The sequence below is a fragment of the Excalfactoria chinensis genome, chromosome 1 (assembly GCF_039878825.1).
Source record: "Excalfactoria chinensis isolate bCotChi1 chromosome 1, bCotChi1.hap2, whole genome shotgun sequence".
Taxonomy (NCBI): Eukaryota; Metazoa; Chordata; class Aves; order Galliformes; family Phasianidae; genus Excalfactoria; species Excalfactoria chinensis.
In genome coordinates this window covers 63,619,530-63,643,557 of record NC_092825.1, presented here as the reverse complement: position 1 = coordinate 63,643,557, position 24,028 = coordinate 63,619,530, and the positions used below count along the sequence as shown (strand labels likewise).

Here is a 24,028-nt window from a genome sequence, read left to right as displayed (position 1 = left end):
TATAAGTAGATGTGAACAGAACCCTAACTATCAATTTTTCCAATATTAGCCACACTTAACATGAACAGCTTGAGTCTCTTCAATCCCCATCACTTTTTGAAAACCATCTCCTTTCAAAACTCAGGATTGCATACATCAAAAGGGACACACAAAGACCACAAGCTACAGATTCAGTCAGCTTCAGCCTTACAGAGATGGGGATTACAATACTCCCAGGTACACGGGGCACTAACTGAACACAAGCAAGCCAGCTGTTATGAAATACTGCACTGAGGTTTCCTGTGAAAATACTCATTTTTCTTTTCTTCTACTGAGATCATTTTCCCAGAATGTGAGAGAAGGGATTTCCAGGGTGCTGGAGAATCATCAGAGAAGTTCAGAACTGAATTCTGAACTGCTGGTGCAAAGGATGAAAATGACCAGCACAGAGAGGCAGTTCTCCCCTACTCTCCTAATTCCCCCACACCACTGGGAAATGCTGGCATCCTTCCGAAGTGTCATCTTAACATATAATATTCTGACTGCTGTACTCACAGATAGCATCTTCTTTTAAGAACTAAAATGTGCAAAATTTCACACATCTCACAAGATCCATACAGGCACCTGTTTTCTACAAAAGGCAGCTCAGTAAAAATTTGTCCTAATGAGCAGTAAAGAAAATCCTTCCTTACTGAGTACCCACATCATAGATAAAATATAATCCAAGCGAATGACTTATCAGTGATGTTCCATCAGTGTGTTGATTGTACTTAAAAGTAAAACACACGGACAGAGATAAAATGAGTTATAGAAGCACATTCAGATTTTATCAGTACAATCTCTAAAACAGCATTTAATCCAAATCTCCTCTTTGTAATTTAGAGCTACACTATACTCCGAAGGAACGAAGCCCACTGTATGTTTGGAATACTCATACTTAGGAAGCAGCTTTTATTCCAAAACACGTTTAAAAAGCAAAACAAGGCTTTTTTTTCAATGTCCTATAGATAGTTGAATTATTCATATTTAATGAAAAGCCAGGGGTGTTGCTTTTTTTTTTTTTTTTTTTTTCCTTTTAATTGTTTCTATATAACTTGCAGTTTGTAGTCTACAAAGAGAGAGTTTGTCAACATATGATAGGACACGTCCCCCAGAATACTAGCACTTTGGAGCTAAAACAGGTAGCACAGGAAATTGTTGTGGGAACCTGACGACAGCTTTGTTGCTTCAACATTTTGACTAGAATTTCATCTACGAATGACAGAAGTAGAAGAAAGAGAACATTATTTTGGATATAAAGTTAACAGTGATAACATCTTGCAGCTGAAATTGCACTGCGGACTAAGTAGGTATTCTCTTCCTGTCCTACAGTATTAAAACAAAGCAAACAACAAGATTTCTCATTTACATGGCAATTGGATCATCCGCTGTCCAAGTAATACCCCAAAATAAAACAGTCCTTTAGGCACTGCGCTGACCAGAGCAGACGGAGTGCAATATGCACGCTTACATAATTCTCTGATTGCTAGGAGAAAGGCTGCATTACGTAAGTGCCTCCCTTTTCTGTTGTGATTTTTTTGTTTGTTTTTTGTTTTTGTTGTTTGTTTGTTTTCCTTCTGGCTACATTGTTTTTCAGTGCCCCCAAAGGCTGTTTTACTTTTCAGACTCTCTTTAACCAGAGACAATCTTGCAACAGAAGTACAAGTCTTTAAGGCTAATGTTACATCCAAAAAGAAGAGCCAGTAGAACAAAGAGAAAGGATTTTCAAAGTTTCAGCTCATTTTAAACGACGCTTACATTCATTTCTGCAGTTTTTCTATTATAAGCACATGAAGAATCTCATTCTGCATTTCACTGAACACCTCAAATCCCCCTGATAGCCACTGACCATCTGGAGTCCAAATGAATATGGAACTAATCGCAAAGGCAAAACAGCACGAGTAAGGAGCAATCCCTGCTACCGAAGTCACTATGGAAATCTTACAGCAGGTCAGTTGAGACCTGGTTGTACTTCGCTTTTGTTTTTGCACCATAATTTTTATCTTCAAGCCAATTTACCTTAGCCAGATGTTGCCCATAAGGTAGCATTAATATAGATGCAAGTGCAATGACCAAACTATCCTGACAAAATCTTCAACAGGTAGCACTCAGTAGCAGGGCATTCCCAATACATTCTTCTATCAGATTCTTAGCACCCTTCACATTCACAAGTCTTAGGAGTTGATGGTACTCAGCTCCTCAAGCTTTCACACCTTCCCCCTTTCTTCCTTTGGAAAACAAAAAGAAAAAAGAAAAGAAAAAAAGAAACAAAAAAAGTCAACAACACACACACTCTCCTCTATACCCCTTTTACCTCTACACTCAAACACACACACGGGAAGGGAAAAAAACAAAAGGAAGTTATGAGGCGCCAATCTGGAATGAAATGGATTTTTGAACAGACAGTCATATTTGGCACTGTCAGCAAAAGCTTGTGGGTGGCCCCATTTCTCTCTGAGCCTTAATGCCCTTTTTACATCGGTCATTTAGAAATGTCACCCAGAAAGTTCATTTGAGTTGCTTCTGACATTATTTTCACATTACTGCTGAATGGACTTGATGGAGAGGTTTGTTTCCCCTCACCCCAGTTCCATAAGACATACATTAAGGACATATTCCATTTGGCTTTCAAGTAGCATTTTTACGGTCCATGCAGATCCGTAATTATTTTCCCTTTAAAAAGAATCAACAGAAAATCAGAACTCTCTGCCAGAGAGCATGGAAATTAAAAACTAGTAGATCTCCCAAACCGACTGCTATGATCCTTAGGCAGAAGACTGGGTCAAAGGGTCCTCACATTGTTCTAGCTGCATTCTCAGTACACCGCTTTTATGAAGGAACCAGAGCTGTAGAAATTCCTCCGGCATGGCATGGAATCCAGAATCGGGCAAGACATTGTCATAGTAATGATGGCTAATAAACTTCCCATGCAGGTCCACTGAGAATGGCCAGAAGCCATAAATTGTTACTTCTTCACAGAGACCAAGGGCGGCACTGACTAGGAAGAGTCCCGTGGAAAGTCGTTTGGCATGGATACCTTTGCTCTTCCAGAACTTGCCAATCTCACGCAGGAAATTGGGGTTGGCAAAAAGCACCGCCTGCTTGGCACCAAAGTCCTTCAGGGTGTAATAGACACGTAAGGAGGGTCCCGTCCCCGTCTTCATTGAGAAGGCTGGCATATAGATGTAGCTGTGATTATACACTTTCACGCTGTCCACAAATGCTTTTCGAGACCAAAGCAGATTCTGGAATCTGTAAAACGAGAGAGAAAAGCCTGTTGGTCATACAAACGTTCTTCTACTCATTTCAAAATCCACCTACAAGCTGTTGTTCACACACAGATTTGCAATTGATTTGCACACCTTTCCAGAGCCTAGAGAAAATTCTGACAGACTTCTGAGTGTCTCTTCTAAAACGATGAACCTGAACAGACAGTTAAAAGCCAGCCGGTGTTCTGATAGCTCCAAAGCACAAAATGCTTCTAATTTCATCTCCTCACAAACCCTGAATGTTCACAGACAATTTTCCCCCAAACTGGTCTTTTTTAGTGACATTTTTCTTTCTGTCCAAAGCCCAACTTATATTTTCAGGCATAGAAATCTTTAAATGAAATTTGAAATCCATGTTGTTGTTCTTATTTTCTTAAGGTGTATAAAAAAAGAATCCAAGTTACATGATGAACAAGCAATACTAAGCAATAATCAAATAGAAATTCTGGCCTTATAAAAATTTAAGGACTTGTAAGATTTGCTTTTATTATGCCTGCATAGAGATTAATATTTCCATAGCTGTTTATTCTCAACCTGAGAGAAATCTCAGAGAATTCTTTGGGAAAAATGGCACCACAAAAATATAGCAGCAGGCATCAAAGGACACTCAGGGACGATGTTTAAGAAGGCATGAGTTACACAGCAAGTACGTTTAACAGCAATTGATGTTTGTAATGTGCAAGTTAGAAGAGAGACCAGTCGAGGAAGGCAATGTATACATAGATAGATATAGATATTTCTCTGCTTTTACAGTTTTATTTAACTCTTGCTACATCAGGTTACAGCTTCTTTAATTAGCCAATAGCTGTTCACTGATATCTACCTGATTCCTGATTTTAGACTTAAATACTACTCTAAAAACAGTACTTAAGCAAGAATATAACTTTTCCTTCCCATATACTCTTGGCATGCCAAGATGAATGAGACATCTGGCAGGAAGCTGTAGGCAGTTCACACACAGCAGCACCCTCAGTGATGTTTAACACTGCAGAAAGCACATACATATCAGAAAAATAATAAGTTTTCTGAATATGCTCCATTGGGTGTAACTGACAGAGATGTCAGCCAGAGTGACTGGTAAAATCCAATACGTAAAACACATGCTTGTTAAGAAAGAGGAGCACTTATTCTTCTTGATTGTGGGCTGTACCAGGTGATACTTCTGCATGAGAAAATCACTGTGATTCACCCTTGATTACCTGCTCCCTTTTGGGAGTTACTGCAGCCTTCAGAGCACCAGTAGACCCTCCCTGCCTTTTCAACATGCCAGTGTCTATAAAATTCAGCAAGAAGGCAAGGAAAATCCATGATACTTCTGCGCAAGCCTCACAGGAGCCTCCTACTTAGCAGCTGGGCTGCTCTCCCAAACATGATCCCTAATTTTTTTCTCAGCTCTTTAATGACTGTCTCATCTTGGTTGCTGCCTCCTTTTTCTTGGTTTCTTGTGGCTGAGACACGTGTATGTGTCACAACTGATTTCATAATCACACAGCAGAGGTGTCAGAACAAGAAAACTGAGACACTGGCACTGGATATTTTCCTTTCTCTGTCACAGGTAGAGAGATAAGTGTAAGAATACATTTTTCATATGGTCTGAGTTTATTTTATACAAAAACCTCTTCGGTAAAAATCACACACACTGCAAGATACATGGGCTTGAATAGGATGTCAGAAGACCTCAAGAAGCACCAGTTAAAACTTCATCTGATACAAGTGCCAACAAAAAAATAAAACTTCAGCAACATAGAAGTATCTCATGAACATGTCAGGTTCTCCTGGCAGTAGGAAGTATTAATAATAATTAAAATGGTTTTGCTGACACTTTCAAAATCAGTATTTGGTGTCCTGATTTGCCACAAGTTTCTTTCAACATGTCCTGGTGGGATTAAATAAAGCTGTTCCAAAGCAAAACTCCTGAGATAATAAAATCATGGAATCATAGAATGGCCTGGGTTGAAAAAGACCACAATGATCACTAGTTTCAACCCCTCTGCTATGTGCAGGGTTACCAACCACCAGACCAGGCTGCCCTGGGGAAAATAATCTAAATATTCAATATTTACTTATCTGTTGGAGCTTTCACACCCTATTCTAAGAATTCTCTAATAGTTAATGAAAGGTAGAACAGGATCTGCAGCAGGCTTTGAGCATATTGTTCTCTTCATGATATGGGGTATCCTCCTGGCAGGGGCTCAAGCTTCCTTTCACAGCACAAGGAACATGAGCACACAGCTTCTGTTGCCTTTGCAATGGGCCCTTGCACCTTAGTGGAGAGGAATACACAGACAGCCCTGCCAGTCCTGGAAGCCAGTTTTACCACATCCTTTCCCACTTATAGCTGGCTAACAACTATCACTTCACAAGGAAAATCAATGTGGTTATTCTAAAGCTTCATTCTTCAGCAAATTTACTATTCACACAAAAGCACTGTGCAGCTTTAAGCTGATTACGCTTAAAATGCTCAGATACAACCACAGAGGGACAAGAACTGCCTCTGAATATACATACAGCATCACTGCAAAGACACATCTACATTTATTCTACATGAATCTCCCCAAATGCCTTAGAAATACTAAGAAGTAAATGACACTGCTATGATGATGGTCAATAGAGAGACCACGTAGAATGGATGGCATTCGCCATGTAACTGCAAATTGCAAAGATTTGCTCATTAACATCACTTCCTGAAAGAAAAGTTATCTGTATAGCCATGTCAGATGACTTTATGCCCAGTTTAACAGGTGGACATGACACAAGTGGCCAGGAGCTCCTGCAGAAGCACAAAACATGCAGATCCTGGCTTATCTGATGACCTGAAACAGCCAAAAAGCTGCTGCCCATCTTGTGCTCCTCATGAAGGGAATTATTAGAAGCAAATGGTATTTTTTGTTCCCCATTTGTACAAATAGGTGGCCTGTCCAGATTTCTGACTTTTCATACGCCAGTTAGAGATTGAAAAATCTGGGTACAAACTATACACATCAACAAGTGTCAATACACTTTACCTAAAGCTCAAGTGTACTTTCCTTTAACAACCAATGCAGACAGGGAGCCCTGCAGGCAATCTCACCCCTGCAGTGGCTTTCGGTGTACTATGCCACATCCTCCTCACCAAAGAGAACACAGAGACCAGGAGGGCTTTTCCTCTGTAACTGATTAGCTCAGCAGCACATGCATGAGCGTGCTGATATGGCTTCTTCCTTCTGTACTGGCAAGAATACTGCCATCATGGTACAGTCCTTGCATTCAGATGAACACACAGACATAAGGAATAAGGAGTCACTGGTTCCTAGTTAGTGCTTTACAGAATTCCAGAAGGACTGAGGTTTCCAGAGACCTCTGTGTCCATCTGCTCCAACTCCCAGAGCAGGGTGCCCAGGCTCACATCCAGTTTGAGTCCATTGCCTCTGGTACCTGAAAAGTTCCGTCTCCATCTTCATTGCATCCTCCCTTCAGGAGTGTGTACACATTGTTAAGATCCCCATGAGCCTCCCTTTCTGAACAGGCCTTTCAGCCTCTTCTCACATCAGAGCTGCTCCAGACTCCTCATCATTTTGGTGGCCCTCCACTGGACTTTTTCTGGCGCATCTGTGTCTGCTTGCCTCTGCCTTACATGTTTTGAACATTCACTATTCTCAATGGCTGCACTGTAGCTCCTCCACAATCATGGAGCTTCAAAATAAACCTTCCGAATCATCCAATCTCTTGTGCAAGAGCACATCTTTGACAACAACTCGGCTCTCAGTGAGAAGCATGAAATTGCTCTGACCTCTGCAGTCAAGCTCATACAAATGCATGGCAGTCTGCCAGCATTCAGATAAAACTGGAGCTGGAATCTCCCAAGCCCTGAATAGCACCTGAAGGAGACGGGAGCTGCTCAGTAATTGGCAGTTATGTGTCCTGGCAGCTTGACAGCAGCTTGGAGAGGCGATGCTGTGTGCTGGTAGAAAGCAGATCGCAGCCTGCTCAGCCTGGGCACTGCATTCATTAGTGGCCAGCAAGTACATGAAATCTTCAGCAACACAGTTTTGCTGTCAGGTTCGTATGACACATCAGCTTAAAAAGCATGACTTTCAACGAGCACATGTAGGCATAGCTGCACAGATACCGGAGAAACAAATTGTTTTTTACCAGCTGTAGGATTCCCTCAGATGTGGACAACTTTTTCAGGCAGAACGATTCATCCGAGAGAAAATTTCCAGAGACAGTTCATTGTTGACAGCACAATAGAAGAGCATTAGGTGGTTTGGGTTTTTTGTTTGTTTATTTTTATCTCTAATCTGTTTTTAATGTTCCTACTGATACTCTCTAACAGATACTTGGGACAGAACTGCTCTCTCATACTAAGAGATGACTTCCTGCAACCACAAGGAACTTGCTGCAGTGATAGTGAGCTAATCCACTGACAACTAATAACGGCAGCATTTTCTTGCATCTGTTTCCTTTTGATCTCCCCTGAGAGCCACTATCTCATGCCTATGAAGATATATCAGTCATTCTACTGCACTGCCATCTGCAAAGTCACAAGTTCAGCATTCTGATTAATTGAAAGCTGACCTCAAAAAAAAAAAAAAAAAAAAAAAAAAAAAAAAAAAAAAAGGTTGAGAATATTATTTTGGAATTAAGACAAATAGATATCAGGGAAAAAGAGCAGAAGGCATATAAATAAACACTTGTGTACTTGTTCTTACAGCAGAGAGACAGCCTTACAAAAATGATTTAGATAGTTTAAAGTCAGCATTAGCCAAGAATGATTTAGCGATTTGCTGAAGTTGTTTGCATACACTTACAGCTGGGGTCACAAGTCAGCTTGCAATCACACATCTGATCCTTCACTGCTGTTACCCAGGAGTTTCACTGCACTCAGTTCTGATTGCTTTTGTACTTTCAAACGGGTGCTCATCTTAATGCCCAACGCACTCATTCACATAACACACTTCTTGACTATGCACCCAATCTGGGGCTTGTGTAGCCAATGTCACTAAAACACGGACTGTGTCTGAGATAAGAGCACCATGCTTACCACGTGCTTGCTCTCCATGTTGGCACTTTCAGAATGCATTAGGTGCAAGGCTGGCTATTCTACTTGTCCACACAGGGACCCAAAAACAAGCACAAAATGTGTTAGAAATTCATTCCTTTTCTTGTTTTATCCCACGTTTTCCAACTACACAAACCTTTGTTTACTTAGCCTAGGGAAAGCTACCTTACCAAGACTGAATTACAATGCCATTGAAGTGAATGGCAAAGCCTATTCATAGAATCATAGAATCATAGAATTACACAGGTTGGAAAAGACCTTGAAGATCATCAAGTCCAACCACAGCCTAACGATAGTACCCTAACTCTAAAAACCCTCGGCTAAATCATATCTCTGAGCACCACATCCAAACAGCTCTTAAACACATCCAGGGATGGCGATTCAACCACCTCCCTGGGAAGCCTATTCCAGTACTTAACTACCCTTTCTGTAAAGAAGTGCTTCCTAATATCCAACCTAAACTTGCCCTGGTGCAATCTGAGGCCATTTCCCCTTGTCCTGTCATTTGTCACCAGTGAGAAGGGACTTGCCTCACTCTTACTGTAAGAACCTTTCAGGTACTGAAAGAAGGCGATAAGGTCTCCCCTCAACCTCCCTTTCCCCAGACTAAACAGCCCCAGATCCCTCAGCCTCTCCTCATAGGGCTGATTCTCCAAGTCCTTCACAAGCCTCGTTGCCCTTCTCTGGACCTGCTCCAGTACCTCCATGTCTTTCTGATCTCTCTGTATGTATGCTCAAAGCCTCAAGCACAAAAGCAAAAATCAGGCATGCAATGCAGTTCAGGGCAATTAGAAAAGGTATAAAATAACACAATTAATCACAAAGGCTGATCAATTAAATCACTAAAATCAGAGATGCCAAACACTGTCCATCAATGCAGAAGGCTTTTATTTTTGTGGTGGATCCACAGTGCTTCATCTAGTCTTGTATCAAACAGCTTCAGCATGAAGAACTCACCCCTGTTCTCACTGTGGGTCCCTTTACAAGCACTATCCCCATCTTCTCTTTTCCATCTGCTTTCCTCCTTCCCCAGCCTGACTGTCTGCTATGGACACAAAGGCAGCATATCTTCCATTCAGCCTCTCAAGGGAGATGCTCCTCTCTCCTCAACATTTGCACACAGCTTGCAGCTCACTGAGACTTCATACTGCCTCCTCTTTATTTATGGACAGAGGTTTCCAACTTCAAAAACCCTATGCTTTACTCTCATCTCTGTTTCCAAAGATTAAACATGAACAAATTAGCCTGATTCTCCCATACACATTTTTAATAGCTTTTGGCAGGTTAGGGATTATATTCACTCCCACTGTCATCTCCAAAGCCCCAAAATCAAGGAAACATAGTGTGCAGTGCATGTGATTACATCTTTTCCAGCCAGGCTGTTTCTGAATTCCATGCTATACTTACCCAGTGACCTTCAGAATACTCTGATGTACTCATAGTCCACTGCAGAGGTAGATTCTAATCCCTTTGAAGATGCAAGATCATCTTATGACTGGATTCTGTATTAGTAAGGGTTTTTTTTTTAAAACTTCCACCCATTTCCACTCTTACACTGTCATGCTGGGAATACTATATATAGCATCAAAAGAAAGCTGACTCTGTTTTTCAATGGAACATTGAGGTGCTCTATACGCTAAAGCAATGAAACATTAAAATCAGTGCTCACTGGTATTTTGGGACTGTGTGTGATCCTTATTCTGCCAGCTCAAATTAGAATGTGCTTATAAATACCTCATTCCAAAACCAGTAGAGCTAAACATCAATCCATTCTGTTATCTGACAGTATGAATCTTAGCTTTCAAAAGATGAGCTGCTTGTCTTAGTTCGACTCTTTGAAGATTGCGGCGACTAAAGTCACAGAGAAGTGGAAATAATATGAAAGGATAGGCAGAACGACATGACTGCAAACCACATGCATTGTCAAAAAGAAATTGCTGCCTAGTATTTATAAATCTTCTGAATATTTCACAGCATTTACAGATGAAAGTCTGGAGGATAAGGAAGACAACAAAATGGGATCCAAAGAGACCAACGAGAAAAAAGGAAATAATTACAGAGCCAACTGTGATATCTTTAGTATTCAGTTTTACTGGACTGCATGCAGACTGCATCTGTAAGAAGAAAAGTCATCAGATCACCCATTTCCTCAGGTTTTTATGGAAATCGGAACTCCAAGAAAACCCACATCCTCCAGTAAAGCCATTTCTTCTATCCTGATCGTATTTTGTTTCTTCTTTATGTAGATCCAAAGAAATCTTAGGACTACGCAATAAAAATGTTGAAAATAGAGTCTTCAGAAGATTTCCTCTTGATTAACCTGTGTTTTCTAAAACAGATCACTCTGTTTTTTGGACAGCATCCAAACAGAAAAAGACCAGTACTGTATCTCGTCCAATTCTAGGTTTTTGAACTAGGTTTTAAATATTGTCCAGATATGAGTCATAAGACATCACCAACTGCTATAGCACTGCAACAAATGTTACCAATGTTAAAGCTTTTCCATCTATTAATTCTGGCCTTAAATGTTCTGTAACCCAAATATAAAACATACTGAAAACTTTACAGCCATGAAAGACTAATTTATAGGTGAGGACACTTTCTGTCTAGGACACTTGACTTTTTACTAAGCATTTAGCATCACCTCCTTAGCATATTAATAATTTGCATAGATCTGTGAAGTTGACATGCAACTATATCCTCTCTTAAACCTCTTAAGAGATCTTTTCAAGGAGGAAAACAAAAACGTTTGAATTAAGGGCTTCTTAATGATGCCCTGTGTAACATAAACTGTAGACTGAAGAGAAATTGTTTAACAGAATAGATGCTTTGATAGGCATTACAACAATAATTGCCGCTAAAAGTATATGAAAACCTAAAAAAGGTTTTTAAATTATAGCATATGGAGGTCCCAGAAATCATGTCCCATGGCCACAGATGGAGTAGAAATCGATATTAGAGAATGCTGTTTTCTAAAAGTTTGATAATAATAAAAAAGTTCATAGTTCAGAGAAATACGGGGTGAATCTGCAAAACCTGAAATGGAGCAAAATCGATTTACAACATTCTAAAAACTTTTAAAAATGATTTCTGTATTTCCTTTATTAGCTTCTCCCTGTACACAGCCTCAGCTGTCATCACTTCTTATATTAAGGTGAAAAGTTGCTCTGGAGCATTTAAATTAGTGGATGCCAGACAAGAAGCTAAAAAGACAGAAAAGGAGAGAAAAAAACACTGACAGTTCGACAGACAAAGAAGTGCCTTCAAGACCTTGGCACAAGAGTCCATTCCATCACTAAAACCCCTGGAAATGAACGAGGAGAACTCAAGCCAGAACAAGGATCGCAGATGTGGCTGGCTTTTCAGAATGCACTTTCTGAAGGCTTCACTTTCATATAATGTCAATTCACTGCAACATTTCTAAATAATTCAGGTGGTGTTCAGTTATGCCTGGAAGGACGGACAGGTGTTTCTCAAGATTTCTAACAGATCGTGTTTGAGATGTGTTGATTCGCTGCTCAGTAGATCTTTGAAAGTGCCTACCCTTCACTCTGCAACTCGTACATGGACACCGCAGGAAGAGCAGGAACATGACAAGTATATTTGAACTCTGTCCACATCCACGTATTTCCAGTTCAAAAGATTTTATGATACGTGAGTAGTCTGTCTGTGTAGTAACCCCAGGGAGTTACTTTCAAGTACTTGCTTAATGTCTCATTCCCTCAATCCTTTCAACCAAACATTTTACCAGTACCTTCTCTCTTATGACATAATTGTCCCAATTCCTTTGTCAAAATCCTCTTGAAAATTCAAACAGTCTTTACCTTGTGGCTATATAGCACTCTTATCCACATATTTCAAAGAACTCTAGAAGTTTTGCAACATTCCTTGGAGTCAACCATGCTGATTCTCCACAAGAGCACATACACTTATCAGGGTGTTTGTTAGTAGTATCTTAAAATAGTCTCTACCAATTTGATATTAGGCTTACAGATGTACTTGAACAATTTTAGCTTGAACTGTTTTTAAACATCAGTCCTCTATTTGACACCTCCCCATCTTCAAGTAACAATGCAGTTTTAAGTGAAGAAACACACACTCCTGTTCCTTCCATATTCACAGATGAGTCCATCCCTGTCAATTATGTTCACATAAATACCTCAGTTTCAGCCTACTGAATCTCCCCAGTGGCACAGGGAATGACCTCAGTTTCTTCCACAGGAAGTATAGGTGCAAATAATTCATACAGCTTGTCTGCAATGGCCCTGTTTTCTCTGAGCACTTCTTTTGTACCTGATGGTTTAATTGGATTTGCTGCTCTACCCGGATGCATATAAGTCCTTGGGGGCTGATTGGATTTATCCCAGGGTAGTCAGAGAGCTCACTGATGTTAACACAAGACCTCTCTCAATTATTTTTCAGTGTTCTGGGAAATCAGGAGAAGTCCCAGCTGACTGAAAGCTAGCAAATATTGTTTCCATTTTCAAGAAGGGCAAGAAAGAATACCTTGGTAATTACTGATCTGTCATTCTCACTTCAGTGTCTGGTAAAAAATATGGAGAAAAACTATTCTGGAAGTTACTTAATAGCACCTGAAAGACAATGCAGTTATTGGTCACGGCCAACATGGGTTCATGACGGAAGGTCCTGTTTAACTAATTTAATCTCCTTTTATGACAAGGTCACCTATCTAGTTCAGCAAGGAAGTCAGATGATGTTATCTTTTGGATTTCTGTAAAGCTATAGATACTGTTTCTCACAGTATTCTTCTGAACAAAACATCCTGTAGCTGGCTAGACATAATGAGATGGGTAAACAGTTGGATGATGAGTCAAGCCCCAAGGATTACATTAAATAGGGTTACATCAGGATGACAGCCAGTTGCTAGTGGGGTTTCCCAGGGCTCAATTTTAGAGACAGTTCTTTTTCATGTTTTCATAAATGACTTGGATGTAGAACTAGAAGGAGTACTGAGCAAGTTTGCTGATGATACTAAATTGGGAAGAGCTGTTGACTCTGTCCAGGGTGGAGAGATGAGACACGAGGAGCAGATAAATGCCCTGTTTTGGTCAGCCTAGAGAAGAGGAGACTGAGGGGAGACCTCATTGTGGCCTACTGTTTCTTCACAAGGAGAAGAGGTTGGGCAGGAGTTGATTTCCTCTCTCTGGTGAACAACAGTAGAATCCAAAGCAACAGCACGAAGCTGTGTGAGGGAAGGACAGATATCAGGAAAGTGTTCTTCACTGAGAGAGTGGTCAGGAACTGGAACAGGCTCCATAGGGCAGTGGTCACACTCCTGAGCTGCCAGACTTCAAGAAGCATCTGGACAGTACTCTCAGACATATGGTCTGGTTTTGGGGTGGTTCCGTGTGGAGCCAGAAGTTGGACTTGATGATCCTTATGGGTCCCCCCAGCTCAGGACATTCTATAATACTATAACCAATTGAGCATACACATATATCATATTGGAAAATTTTTCTGCCACACACACACACATTTAATATTAAATCAGCCAGAAATTATAATAATTTAATTTTCTTTTGTTTGGAAACAACTTCAGTGCTTTTGGTAGGATGTTTATCTGTTTCCAGTAATTTCCCCTTTCTCTGTTTCACCTTTTCTTAAGGCTTGACAGATCCTAACAGTGTGCTTCCACTATGATACCCACACGAAAGTCTGCAATTTTGAGTGTATCATCCAGACATATTTCCAAGATGCATGGTATTTACTGCTGAGAATGCTGCTTAAATTCCCTTTCAACATGATCAAACTGCTAAGGTTTCTTCTCAAGTGGTAGTACAGCCTGTACTCAATTTAAATTGCTATGACTAGAACACTTGCAGCAACAAGAAAAGTGAAGTACACATAGCTGAAACATGCTGGAGCTTTTGCTAATCTCTTCAACTGTTTTGGTATTTTTGAAAGTGCTAGAATTCCTTCAACCTGTTCTCCTCATTAATTTCATTCAAATGAGATACAGCATCTTTTAAGGTAGCAGGAAATAAATTCCACTTGCTTGGACGATGGCAATACTTCTATAAGGCTTTGCTTGTCCATGAGTACTGTATTTACTTGTGGAGAAAGAGCAAGACACTCAACTCACTATTGTTCATAGTTTTCAAATGCCTGAGACATATCAATAGCATTGATGCTATTTAACATGGGAGCAGCTTTGCAAATACAGTCTGTGTTCTTTTGTCTCACATACGTAAGTGTGATGTCTCTTGTTTTACATAACTAATATGTCCTGCCTTCTCATATCCTTAAATAAAGGTCAAGAAAAACTTTGCATGCCCCTTTCTTGGTGGTTAGGACTACTACTACTAGATGACAGATAGATAGATATCTAAGTCCCCTTTCCAAAAGAAAAAGGAACAACTTGGATTTAATACTTCAGCGACTAACTTCAGTGAATGAGGTGACTATTTGTCTCTCACATAAAATTGGACAATCTTCCTTGGGCAGTTTTCTGAACCGAGATATATGTCATTCAGCTGAAACTACTCAGCCTGATTTAGTAGATTGACTGTGGAGAACTTAAAACTATATTATCTGAAAGTTCTAGTCAGAAAAAAAAAAAAAAAAGAAGAAGAAGAAGCAGAAAAAAACAACAACAAAAAGCAGACAGCCCCAGTTTTGTTTCTTTTAATTTGACTTAGGCCTTCTCACCAATTCCAAAAATCCACCAAATCATAGGAGCACCTCTCCTATGAAGAAAGGTTGAGGGAACTGGGCTTGTTTAGATCGGAAAGGAGAAGGCTCTGGGAAGACCTCATTGTAGCCATCCAATACTTGAAGGGAGCATATAAAAAGGAGGGGGAATGGCTGTTTACAAGGGTGGACAGTGATAGGATAAGGGTGAATGGTTTTAAACTAAGAGACAGCAGAGATTTAGGTTAGATATTGGGAGGAAGTTTCTCACTCAGCAGATGGTGACACACTGAAACAGGTTGCCCAAGGAGGCGGTGGATGCCCCATCCCTAGAGGCATTCAAGGCCAGGCTGGATGTGGCTCTGGGCAGCCTGGTCTGGTGGTTGGTGACCCTGCACATAGCAGGGGTGCTGAAACTGGATGACCATCGTGGTCCTTTTCAACCTGGGCCATTCTATGATCCTATGATTCCCTCCATGAAGTTATCAAAACAGTGTCATGATGGGAATTAGACTGAAGTGACCCACTGGCACCCTATGGGTTACAGAGGACATAGTAAGCACCTTCCCAACAAGTGCTGTATATGTAACCACTGAAACTGTACACTCCTTTTTTATGTCCTTCTTTGAGCTAGCTTTTCTCTCTGAAACCCAGGGAACATTGGCTGTTATAGATGTTCACATTCAAATAATTAAGGAGAAAAGTTCGACTTTATACACAGTTAAGGTAATTCTTTTCAGATTCAGGCAACACAAAGACTAAACTCCTTTCCTTTAATGCTCAGAGTAATTAATACTGAATTACAATAGAAATTCTACCCAAGGACTTTTGACGATCACATTAATACTAAATGACTTTCACATGCTTTATATGATTACAATAAACACAATAAACAAAGATGTGAACAATGATTAAGCCCTTATTTTAAAGCAGTACTCAATAATCAAGCAAGAACAAAAGCTATTCATTAGTGGCTTGCCTCTGTGAAGCAGCAGTAACGCAATACATGAAAAACCTTTAGGTTTGGACCTGACAACCAGGCTAAAGGATATTTTGGAGTGAATCACAGAATCACAGAAGGTATGGTCTGGGGTCCACACACTATGCAGAGACATGAAGACAGGATACCATAATGGCATCCATTTGATAAGGCCACAGCATTTTTCAGATAAGGCTAGACTGTAGGTCTAAAAGTAACATGTCAGATGTGACAGTGGCTCAGAAGTATACGGAGTTAGCCATGAATCATATGGGACAAAGAACAGCTAAGGCCATAAATTCCACTTTAAGGAATAGTGAAAACGTGGTTACGTACCCCAAAGGTAAAACCAACCACCAGTTACTAGATGTTTATATTCCTATAAGCTCAGTAAGATATTCCCAAAAGAGACAGAGAAACAGAACTGATGGAATTTAGCCTTTTGTTTTACAGATGTCCGCCAGAATATCTTGTATACTGATGAGAAGCACTTGGGAGCTATTGCTGAAGCTCACTTTACCCAGATAATGACTTGAAGAACTAACACGCTTTGCAACAAACAACATATTTTTTTCTGAATTTGCCTCAAGGTCAAATTCCCTTTCTCTGATTGCTACGACGCTAACAAGTCACAGTACACAGTGCTGCTTTGCCTTGTTAAACTGGTCAGAAAAATAATGTGTTACAGCAATCTAGCACTTTGCTTGTAATATCAACAACTCCTCCTCAAACTGGTTTTCCTTATTAGAAAAGGCAGAACATTTCTTCCACCTCTCCCATTCTTTTTTTTTTTTGGTTGTTGTTTTTTCAAAGGACAACCTGAGGAATATCACATTTGGAAAGATTTCTCTACTTTGAAAAATATCTCAGAATGGTGGGAATATTAGGATGCTTTTTGAGGCTTTAAATTGGCACGATTTCTTATATTTCAATGGATTTACACTGATTTTTATTATAGATTGCTTTATGGTATCATATGCCAGATATTTAATGTTTCAAAATCTACCAGTACATTCCATTATTCAAGAAGCACACTGTGAACATTCAACTAAAAACAAAGATATTATCTGCATACACAAGGGTACGGAGACAATTCATTTAGCATAATCACTTGCATTCCTGAGCCTTGGTTGTTTAATGTACCAGGAGAAAAGAGGGATGGCATCAACCACGTTCAAGCATGAAGTGACAAGAGACATGACAGCACACTCCATGAATGCTCTGACAGAAAGGTCTCGTACTCAGTTCCAGCAGCTATTCCCGGTTCCATTTTCTGCTCAACAGATCTAGGAGTATAGAGCCAAAAGCATAAACACTTTGCTCTAGGGCATAATAATTTGCCTAATGAATTGCTGCCTAGAAAGCAGCTGGAAAAAAATAGTTCAGACAATACATGTCAGCTAGTCTTCTGGTTATTATTCTCAGAATCAAGAAATACTAGATGTATGTGTAAGGCGTATGTCTGACCTAGTTCAGCTACAGTATACTAACCACCATGTCTCTCAGGATAGCCCAGCAGATGTATCTCTTTCTGCACTATCTAGTTAAAACTGTTCATGTACAACTCCTTTGGATGTAGCAACATGCACAAATTTCCCCAGCGCCGAGGGAACTAAGGCTGAGGAACAAAGGAGTGGAGGGATCACTTGGGTATACAGTTTCTTCTGTTTCTGGGACAGGGATCTGCTGAGGACATTCTGCAGAGCTGAGATGCCAGTGGGGAGCAGGAGTTTGTTGGAGTGAATTTCCACTTGTCAGCACTGATGCTAGCTTCAGAAAGCTCTATAGAAACTTCCAACAGCTGAGTTGTTTTCTGATGTCTCGCAACAACCTTAAAAACAGTAATAAATAACCAAATGCTACAACTGTCAGATGCTGCATAAGAAGCATAAGAAATCAAGGCCATCGCCAGTGTCTTCTTGCCTCTAACCTAAGATGATATTTTCTATAAAAAAAAAATGCTTACAGATGATCTTAAAAAGACACTTGTAGCTTGCACATCAAAATCTATGGGCAAACCCACTTTTCACAATAGAGACATAGAAAATATTGCTCAGTATAGACGGAGCAATCAGTTTTCTCTCAATACTTTCCTTAGATTTTTTCCTTTAAACTTCAGGACATTCAAACTCCACTTCTCAAATATCACAGAAATGGCCCAGCTATCTCAGTTTACAAGAATTGATGCACACCTTTGGTTTGGTGCAGCTCCTTACCACTGTACCCCTTCAAAACACTGAAAGATAAATGTAGATGAAACTGAGTGCAGCAATACCACCTTAACTGTCTCATTCTTGTTCTAGACATTCACATACCCAAAAGAGCACCAGAAACTCATGCAAATCTTGTTTGTACGATGATAGTTTTGTACAGTCATACCTAAAAATTTCTGGGGATGTACTGCTCTAAGAGTGCTCTAAGAGTGTTGGCTGTTAAATTATAAATGACCCCCAAAGCAAGAAAAAGTACTGGATTCCTAATTGTTCACACAGCTTAGTGATGTTAGCCCTATTCCAGATACTCCAAGACAAACACACTGCTCAGCTGAGGACCCTGTCAGCCAGCCTGTGCTCTGTGCTGCCTGGCACTGGAGTCATGGATTAGTCCCTAGTCCTCATTTATTTACCAGTGTAGTCCCATCTCTAAGGCACTTCAAATAAGAGGAACACACAGTGCAGAGCAATAGGAATGAGGAAAAAATGCCATAATTTGCCACTGCCACAGGCTCTGAGATTACAAATGGGAGTTTCCTGCAGCACAAGTGGGAAGCTAGAGGATCTGTCTTTAGCTGATGTAACTTCAGTAGCCAGGAATAAACAGTGAGGGTCTTAGTGGTGCCCCAAAAAACCAGAACAGAGTGTGAAGGAGGAATAAAAAATATTTTGCTGCTGTAAATTCTCATCCTGGTAAAAGGTTTGTGATTTTGTGTGACTAAAGCTGGAAGGACCACAGGCAGGACAGAAGATACCACAGGAAAAAAATTCCCAACTGCAACAGAAGGGGACAGAATATTGTATAATATATCATTTATAACACAGTCTGTGCACTTGCAAGAGATTTATGTTTTACATTTAAGCTAAGCATGCTTTCACATGCTTACAAATTTCCATACGCGTACATTCTCTGATCTAAAATACCCGGTTTGTCCTCTTGCTGCATTTAATTTCCTTTGGGAAACTTCCTGCAAGATTCAAGTAATCACCTCCTGGTCTGCTGTCCTGAATCATAAAAAAAACCTTCAGTTTTCTTCCACAAAAACATGCTGAAATTTCACTGAATGCTTTATTTTCTGTTATATGTATATGATATATCAGGAGCCCCCAAGCCTTCACATGGAAAGCTCCCTGTAAATATTCTCTGTTGTGTTTGAAAACTAGTAATGGCAACAGAATTCTAGGATCGCAAGATTCAAACTCATGGGAGAAAAAAATATATACATATTGCCAGTTTTTATCTTCAAAATACATAGTGATATTTCATTAAAAATATCCAGGGGATTTATTTAATATCTTAATTTGCATTAAAAAGGTCCCCAGGGAGGTGGTGGAGTCACCGACCATGGGGGTGTTCAAGGAACGACTGGATGTTGTGTTGAGGGAAATGGTTTAGTGGAAGCTTATTGGTGATGGGTGGACGGTTGGACTGGATGATCTTTTAGGTCTTTTCCAACCTTGGTGATTCTATGACTCTAATTACATTTCTCTAACATCAGCCTTGAGAACTTACAGTTAACCCAAAACGGAAAAAGAAACCCAGTAGCTAAGAGTAGGCTATCACATACATTACTGGAACGAGTCACGCTTGCATTTACTTTCAGGAAAACCCTGATATTTCAGTGCCATAACAGTTTAAGCATTCAACCTGTTATTTATTTATATCTTTGAAGAAAAAAATGTGTCACAGTCGTTAGTAAAGTATAAATTAGATAAGACTAAAGAGACAAATCCACTGTCATTTTCAATATGGGCTGGAAGGGACCTCTACAGAGAACACCACATTTAACCCCCACTGACAAAAACAGGTTCTCCACAGTAGGTTTCACAGGACGCTGATCGGGTGGGCTCTGAATATCACCGGAGAAGGAGAAAACTACAATCCCACAGCCTCTCTGCAGCCTGTTCTATTGTTCTGTTTTCCTCAAATGAGGGAAATTTTTCCTCATGTTCCAGTGGAACTTCTCATGCTCCAGTTTCTCCCCACTGCCCCTTGTTCTGGCATTGGGAACAGCTGAAAAAAAATCTGGCCACACCCACTTGACTCTCTTTCATTCGGTATTTATAAGCATTAATAAGATCCCCCCTCGATCTTCTCAGTGCTAAAGAGTCCCAAGTCCCTTATCCTTTACTCATAAGAGCAATGCCCCATGTGCAGGCACATGAATGCAGTGCTGCTGGGGTGAGTGCTGTGATGGCACAAGGACTGCGGTGACATCACTGAGCAACAGGGTGTGGTGCCACCCAGCTTTGGGCGCTGGCAGGGCCTGGCCCAGTCAGTCTCGAGCCTGGACTCCTGCCGAGCGAGTGTGTGCGGCTTGGAGGTGGAGCGAGAATTTTACTTGTGTGGTGGCTGTGCTTTGGGGACTGCTGGCAGCTGCTCTCAGTGCCCATCCCTACAGCCATCACCTGTAATCCCCTGGCCTGCCTGGTTCAGGCAGCCGGGGTCCCACGGGGTGCACGTGCAGCAGCACAGGTGAGCTGGGTGGGCACGCGTCCCCACCAGGGTGGTAAGGGGGTGAGCTCTGGGATGGAGGAGCTGCCAGGACCGGGGCAGCAGTTTGACCCTGTGAGGGCGTGGGGCATTGGCGGCACAGGTGTGGGGTTAGGAGGGTTTCCTGCTGAGGGAGCAGGACGTTTCTTCTGCCTGTCCCAGAGACAGACAATGACCACGGCCTCTCTCCCTCTTGCAGTGCACAACTTTCACCGCTGAGGCGCTGTCGAGGGAGGACAATTCATCTTCACTCCCCATCGGGCCACAGCGTGAAGACCATGGCAGCAGAGGAGGCGTGGACATGTCCCATCTGCCGTGACGTGCAAAAGGACATTGCCTACGCAGTGCCGTGCCGTCACGAGTTCTGCCTCGGCTGCATCCTGCGCTGGGCCAAGCAGAAAGAGACCTGCCCGCTCTGCAGGAGAGCCATGGAAGTAGTTAAGGTTGCTGCGTGGGACGACGACAATGACCTGGATTTCATCATCTGTCCCCCAGCACCACCAGTTCCTGCCTGCTTCCAGGCAGCCATCGCCCGCACCTACAGCCCCCAGGACGATGCGCCATCCCCTCCAGCCCTTCTGATGCTGCCGGAGGAGCAGGAGGCTGTGGAGGCGCAGGAGGGGCGTATGGTGGGCGGCCTGCTGCTGGAGGTCTGGGCAGCCCTGTTCAGGCAGCACCGGGAGATCCTCGACCCTGTGCTGCCATGGCTGCGCCAGGAGCTGCGAGCCATCCTTGGGACGCAGTGGTGGCAGGCAATGGCGGTGGAGAACCTCATCCTCACCGCCCTGTGTAACATCGGGCTGGACGGCGAGGCCCTGATCCAGATGCTGCGACCTGCCCTGGGGGACAGAGCGGAGACGCTCATCCAGGGCCTTGTGGACGCCGTTGTGAGCCGGTGGGGCGAGGAGGCCCACGGGCAGCTGGGCCTCCAGGGCGTCCACGTGTCCGGAGGGCAGGAGGAGGGCCCTGCAGCCAGCGGGCAGGAGGACAGCTCTGTGGCCGCCCCTGGCCCCGCAGCCTCCCAACGCGGGACTGTTGCATCAATTCCCGGACCCAGCGGCAGCACCGGAAGTCCCAGCGGAGAGGAGCAGCCCAGCACATCACAGGCTGTCCTCCATGGGGATCCCAGTCACATCCCTGCTGTGCACATCCCAAGTCAACGGGAGGAGCCCCAGGCGGAGACGGAGCAGCTGGCAGCAGCAGATCCCTCTGCTCAGGGCAGCAGCCCCTCCGCTCCTGGCCGCTCAGCTGGGAGGGCCCGGCGGCCCCGTAAGAGGAGGGCTGGCAGTGACCTGGACCCACAGCAGCCCTGCAAGAAGCCGCCCCCTCGGAAGCACTAGCAGGGATGGCACTTCTCTTATATTAAAAAAATAAAGTTGGAAAAAATATTACACAGTGCCTCCGGATTTTATGGGTTGCAAGGGTCCTCTACAGAGATCATCAAGTTCAAACCCTCCCCTATCCTAAAGGAGGTTTCCCACTGTCGGTTACACACGAAGGAGCAGAGCTCAGTCCGACTAAAGCTGGAAGGACCACAGGCAGGACAGAAGATACCACAGGAAAAAAATTCCCAACTGCAACAGAAGGGGACAGAATATTGTATAACATATCATTTATAACACAGTCTGTGCACTTGCAAGAGTTTTATGTTTTACATTTAAGCTAAGGATAGCCCTGCATGCTTTCACATGCTTACAAATTTCCATACGCGTACATTCTCTGATCTAAAATACCCGGTTTGTCCTCTTGCTGCATTTCATTTCCTTCGGGAAACTTCCTGCAAGATTCAAGTAATCACCTCCTGGTCACAGAATCACAGAATTATAGGGGTTGGAAGGGACCTCTAGAGATCATTGAGTCCAACCCCCCTGCCAAAGCAGGCTCCCTACACCACGTCGCACAGGTAGGCGTCCAGGTGGGTCTTGAATATCTCCAGAGAAGGAGACTCCACCACCTCCCTGGGCAGCCTGTTCCAGTGCTCCGTCACCCTCACTGTAAAGAAGTTCTTGCGCACATTCGTGAGGAACTTCCTATGCAGAAGTTTCAGCCCATTTCCCCTAGTCCTGTGTTGCCGTGCGCAATTATAATCCAAACCCCCTGCTTGCCCAGGTACTAGCGGAACCTCCGCTAGGGCCAAAAAGACCACCGTGACTCATCAAGAAAGGTGGCAAAATGGCGTTTATTAGGAGTAATCAACACCTTATATACCTTACTACTTCGTCTACGCCCCCTAGGGCACACGTTTGAAATGCGCGCCCAAGGTACTTCATAGGGCATGAGACGGAAACGGGGGGGCTATTATCACCGTCACATCCCGAAGAAGCCCCGCTACCGCCTATATGTTTACCCCCTCCGAATACTACAAGGTTCAGCCTCGTTAGCATCTACAACAGTCCTGTCCCCACGCACTACTGAAAACAGACCAGCCTCGCCACTATGGCTCCCACACTTCAGGTATTTATAAACCTGGATCAAGTCCCCTCTCAGCCTTCTTTTCTCAAGGCTAAACAGACCCAGTTCCCTAAGTCTCTCCTCATAGGGGAGATGGTCCAGGCCCTTCACCATCTTTGTGGCCCTCCGCTGGACTCTTTCCAAGAGATCCCTGTCTTTTTTGTACTGGGGAGCCCAGAACTGCTGTCCTGAGGTCTGCTGTCCTGAATCATAAAAAAACCTTCAGTTTTCTTCCACAAAAACATGCTGAAATTTCACTGAATGCTTTATTTTCTGTTATATGTATATGATATATCAGGAGCCCCCAAGCCTTCACATGGAAAGCTCCCTGTAAATATTCTCTGTTGTGTTTGAAAACTAGTAATGGCAACAGAATTCTAGGATCGCAAGATTCAAACTCATGGGAGAAAAAATTATATATATATTGCCAGTTTTTATCTTCAAAATACATAGTGGTATTTCATTAAAAATATCCAGGGGATTTATTTAATATCTTAATTTGCACTAAAAAGGTCCCCAGGGAGGTGGTGGAGTCACCGACCATGGGGGTGTTCAAGGAACGACTGGATGTTGTGTTGAGGGAAATGGTTTAGTGGAAGCTTATTGGTGATGGGTGGATGGTTGGACTGGATGATCTTTTAGGTCTTTTCCAACCTTGGTGATTCTATGACTCTAATTACATTTCTCTAACATCAGCCTTGAGAACTTACAGTTAACCCAAAACGGAAAAAGAAACCCAGTAGCTAAGAGTAGGCTATCACATACATTACTGGAACGAGTCACGCTTGCATTTACTTTCAGGAAAACCCTGATATTTCAGTGCCATAACAGTTTAAGCATTCAACCTGTTATTTATTTATATCTTTGAAGAAAAAAATGTGTCACAGTCGTTAGTAAAGTATAAATTAGATA

General features: G+C 42.2%; 1 protein-coding gene across 1 annotated transcript in view; it reads right to left on the bottom strand.

The window, feature by feature from the left end:
• Positions 1-1,029: 1,029 nt before the first annotated feature.
• The window catches only part of ST8SIA1 (ST8 alpha-N-acetyl-neuraminide alpha-2,8-sialyltransferase 1), a 155,275-nt gene continuing 132,276 nt past the window's right edge, over positions 1,030-24,028 (bottom strand). The window contains exon 5 of the mRNA XM_072328113.1: positions 1,030-3,270. Within this exon, the coding sequence (XP_072184214.1) occupies positions 2,784-3,270 (487 nt within the window). The 3' untranslated portion in view covers positions 1,030-2,783. The remainder of the gene's footprint in view (positions 3,271-24,028) is intronic.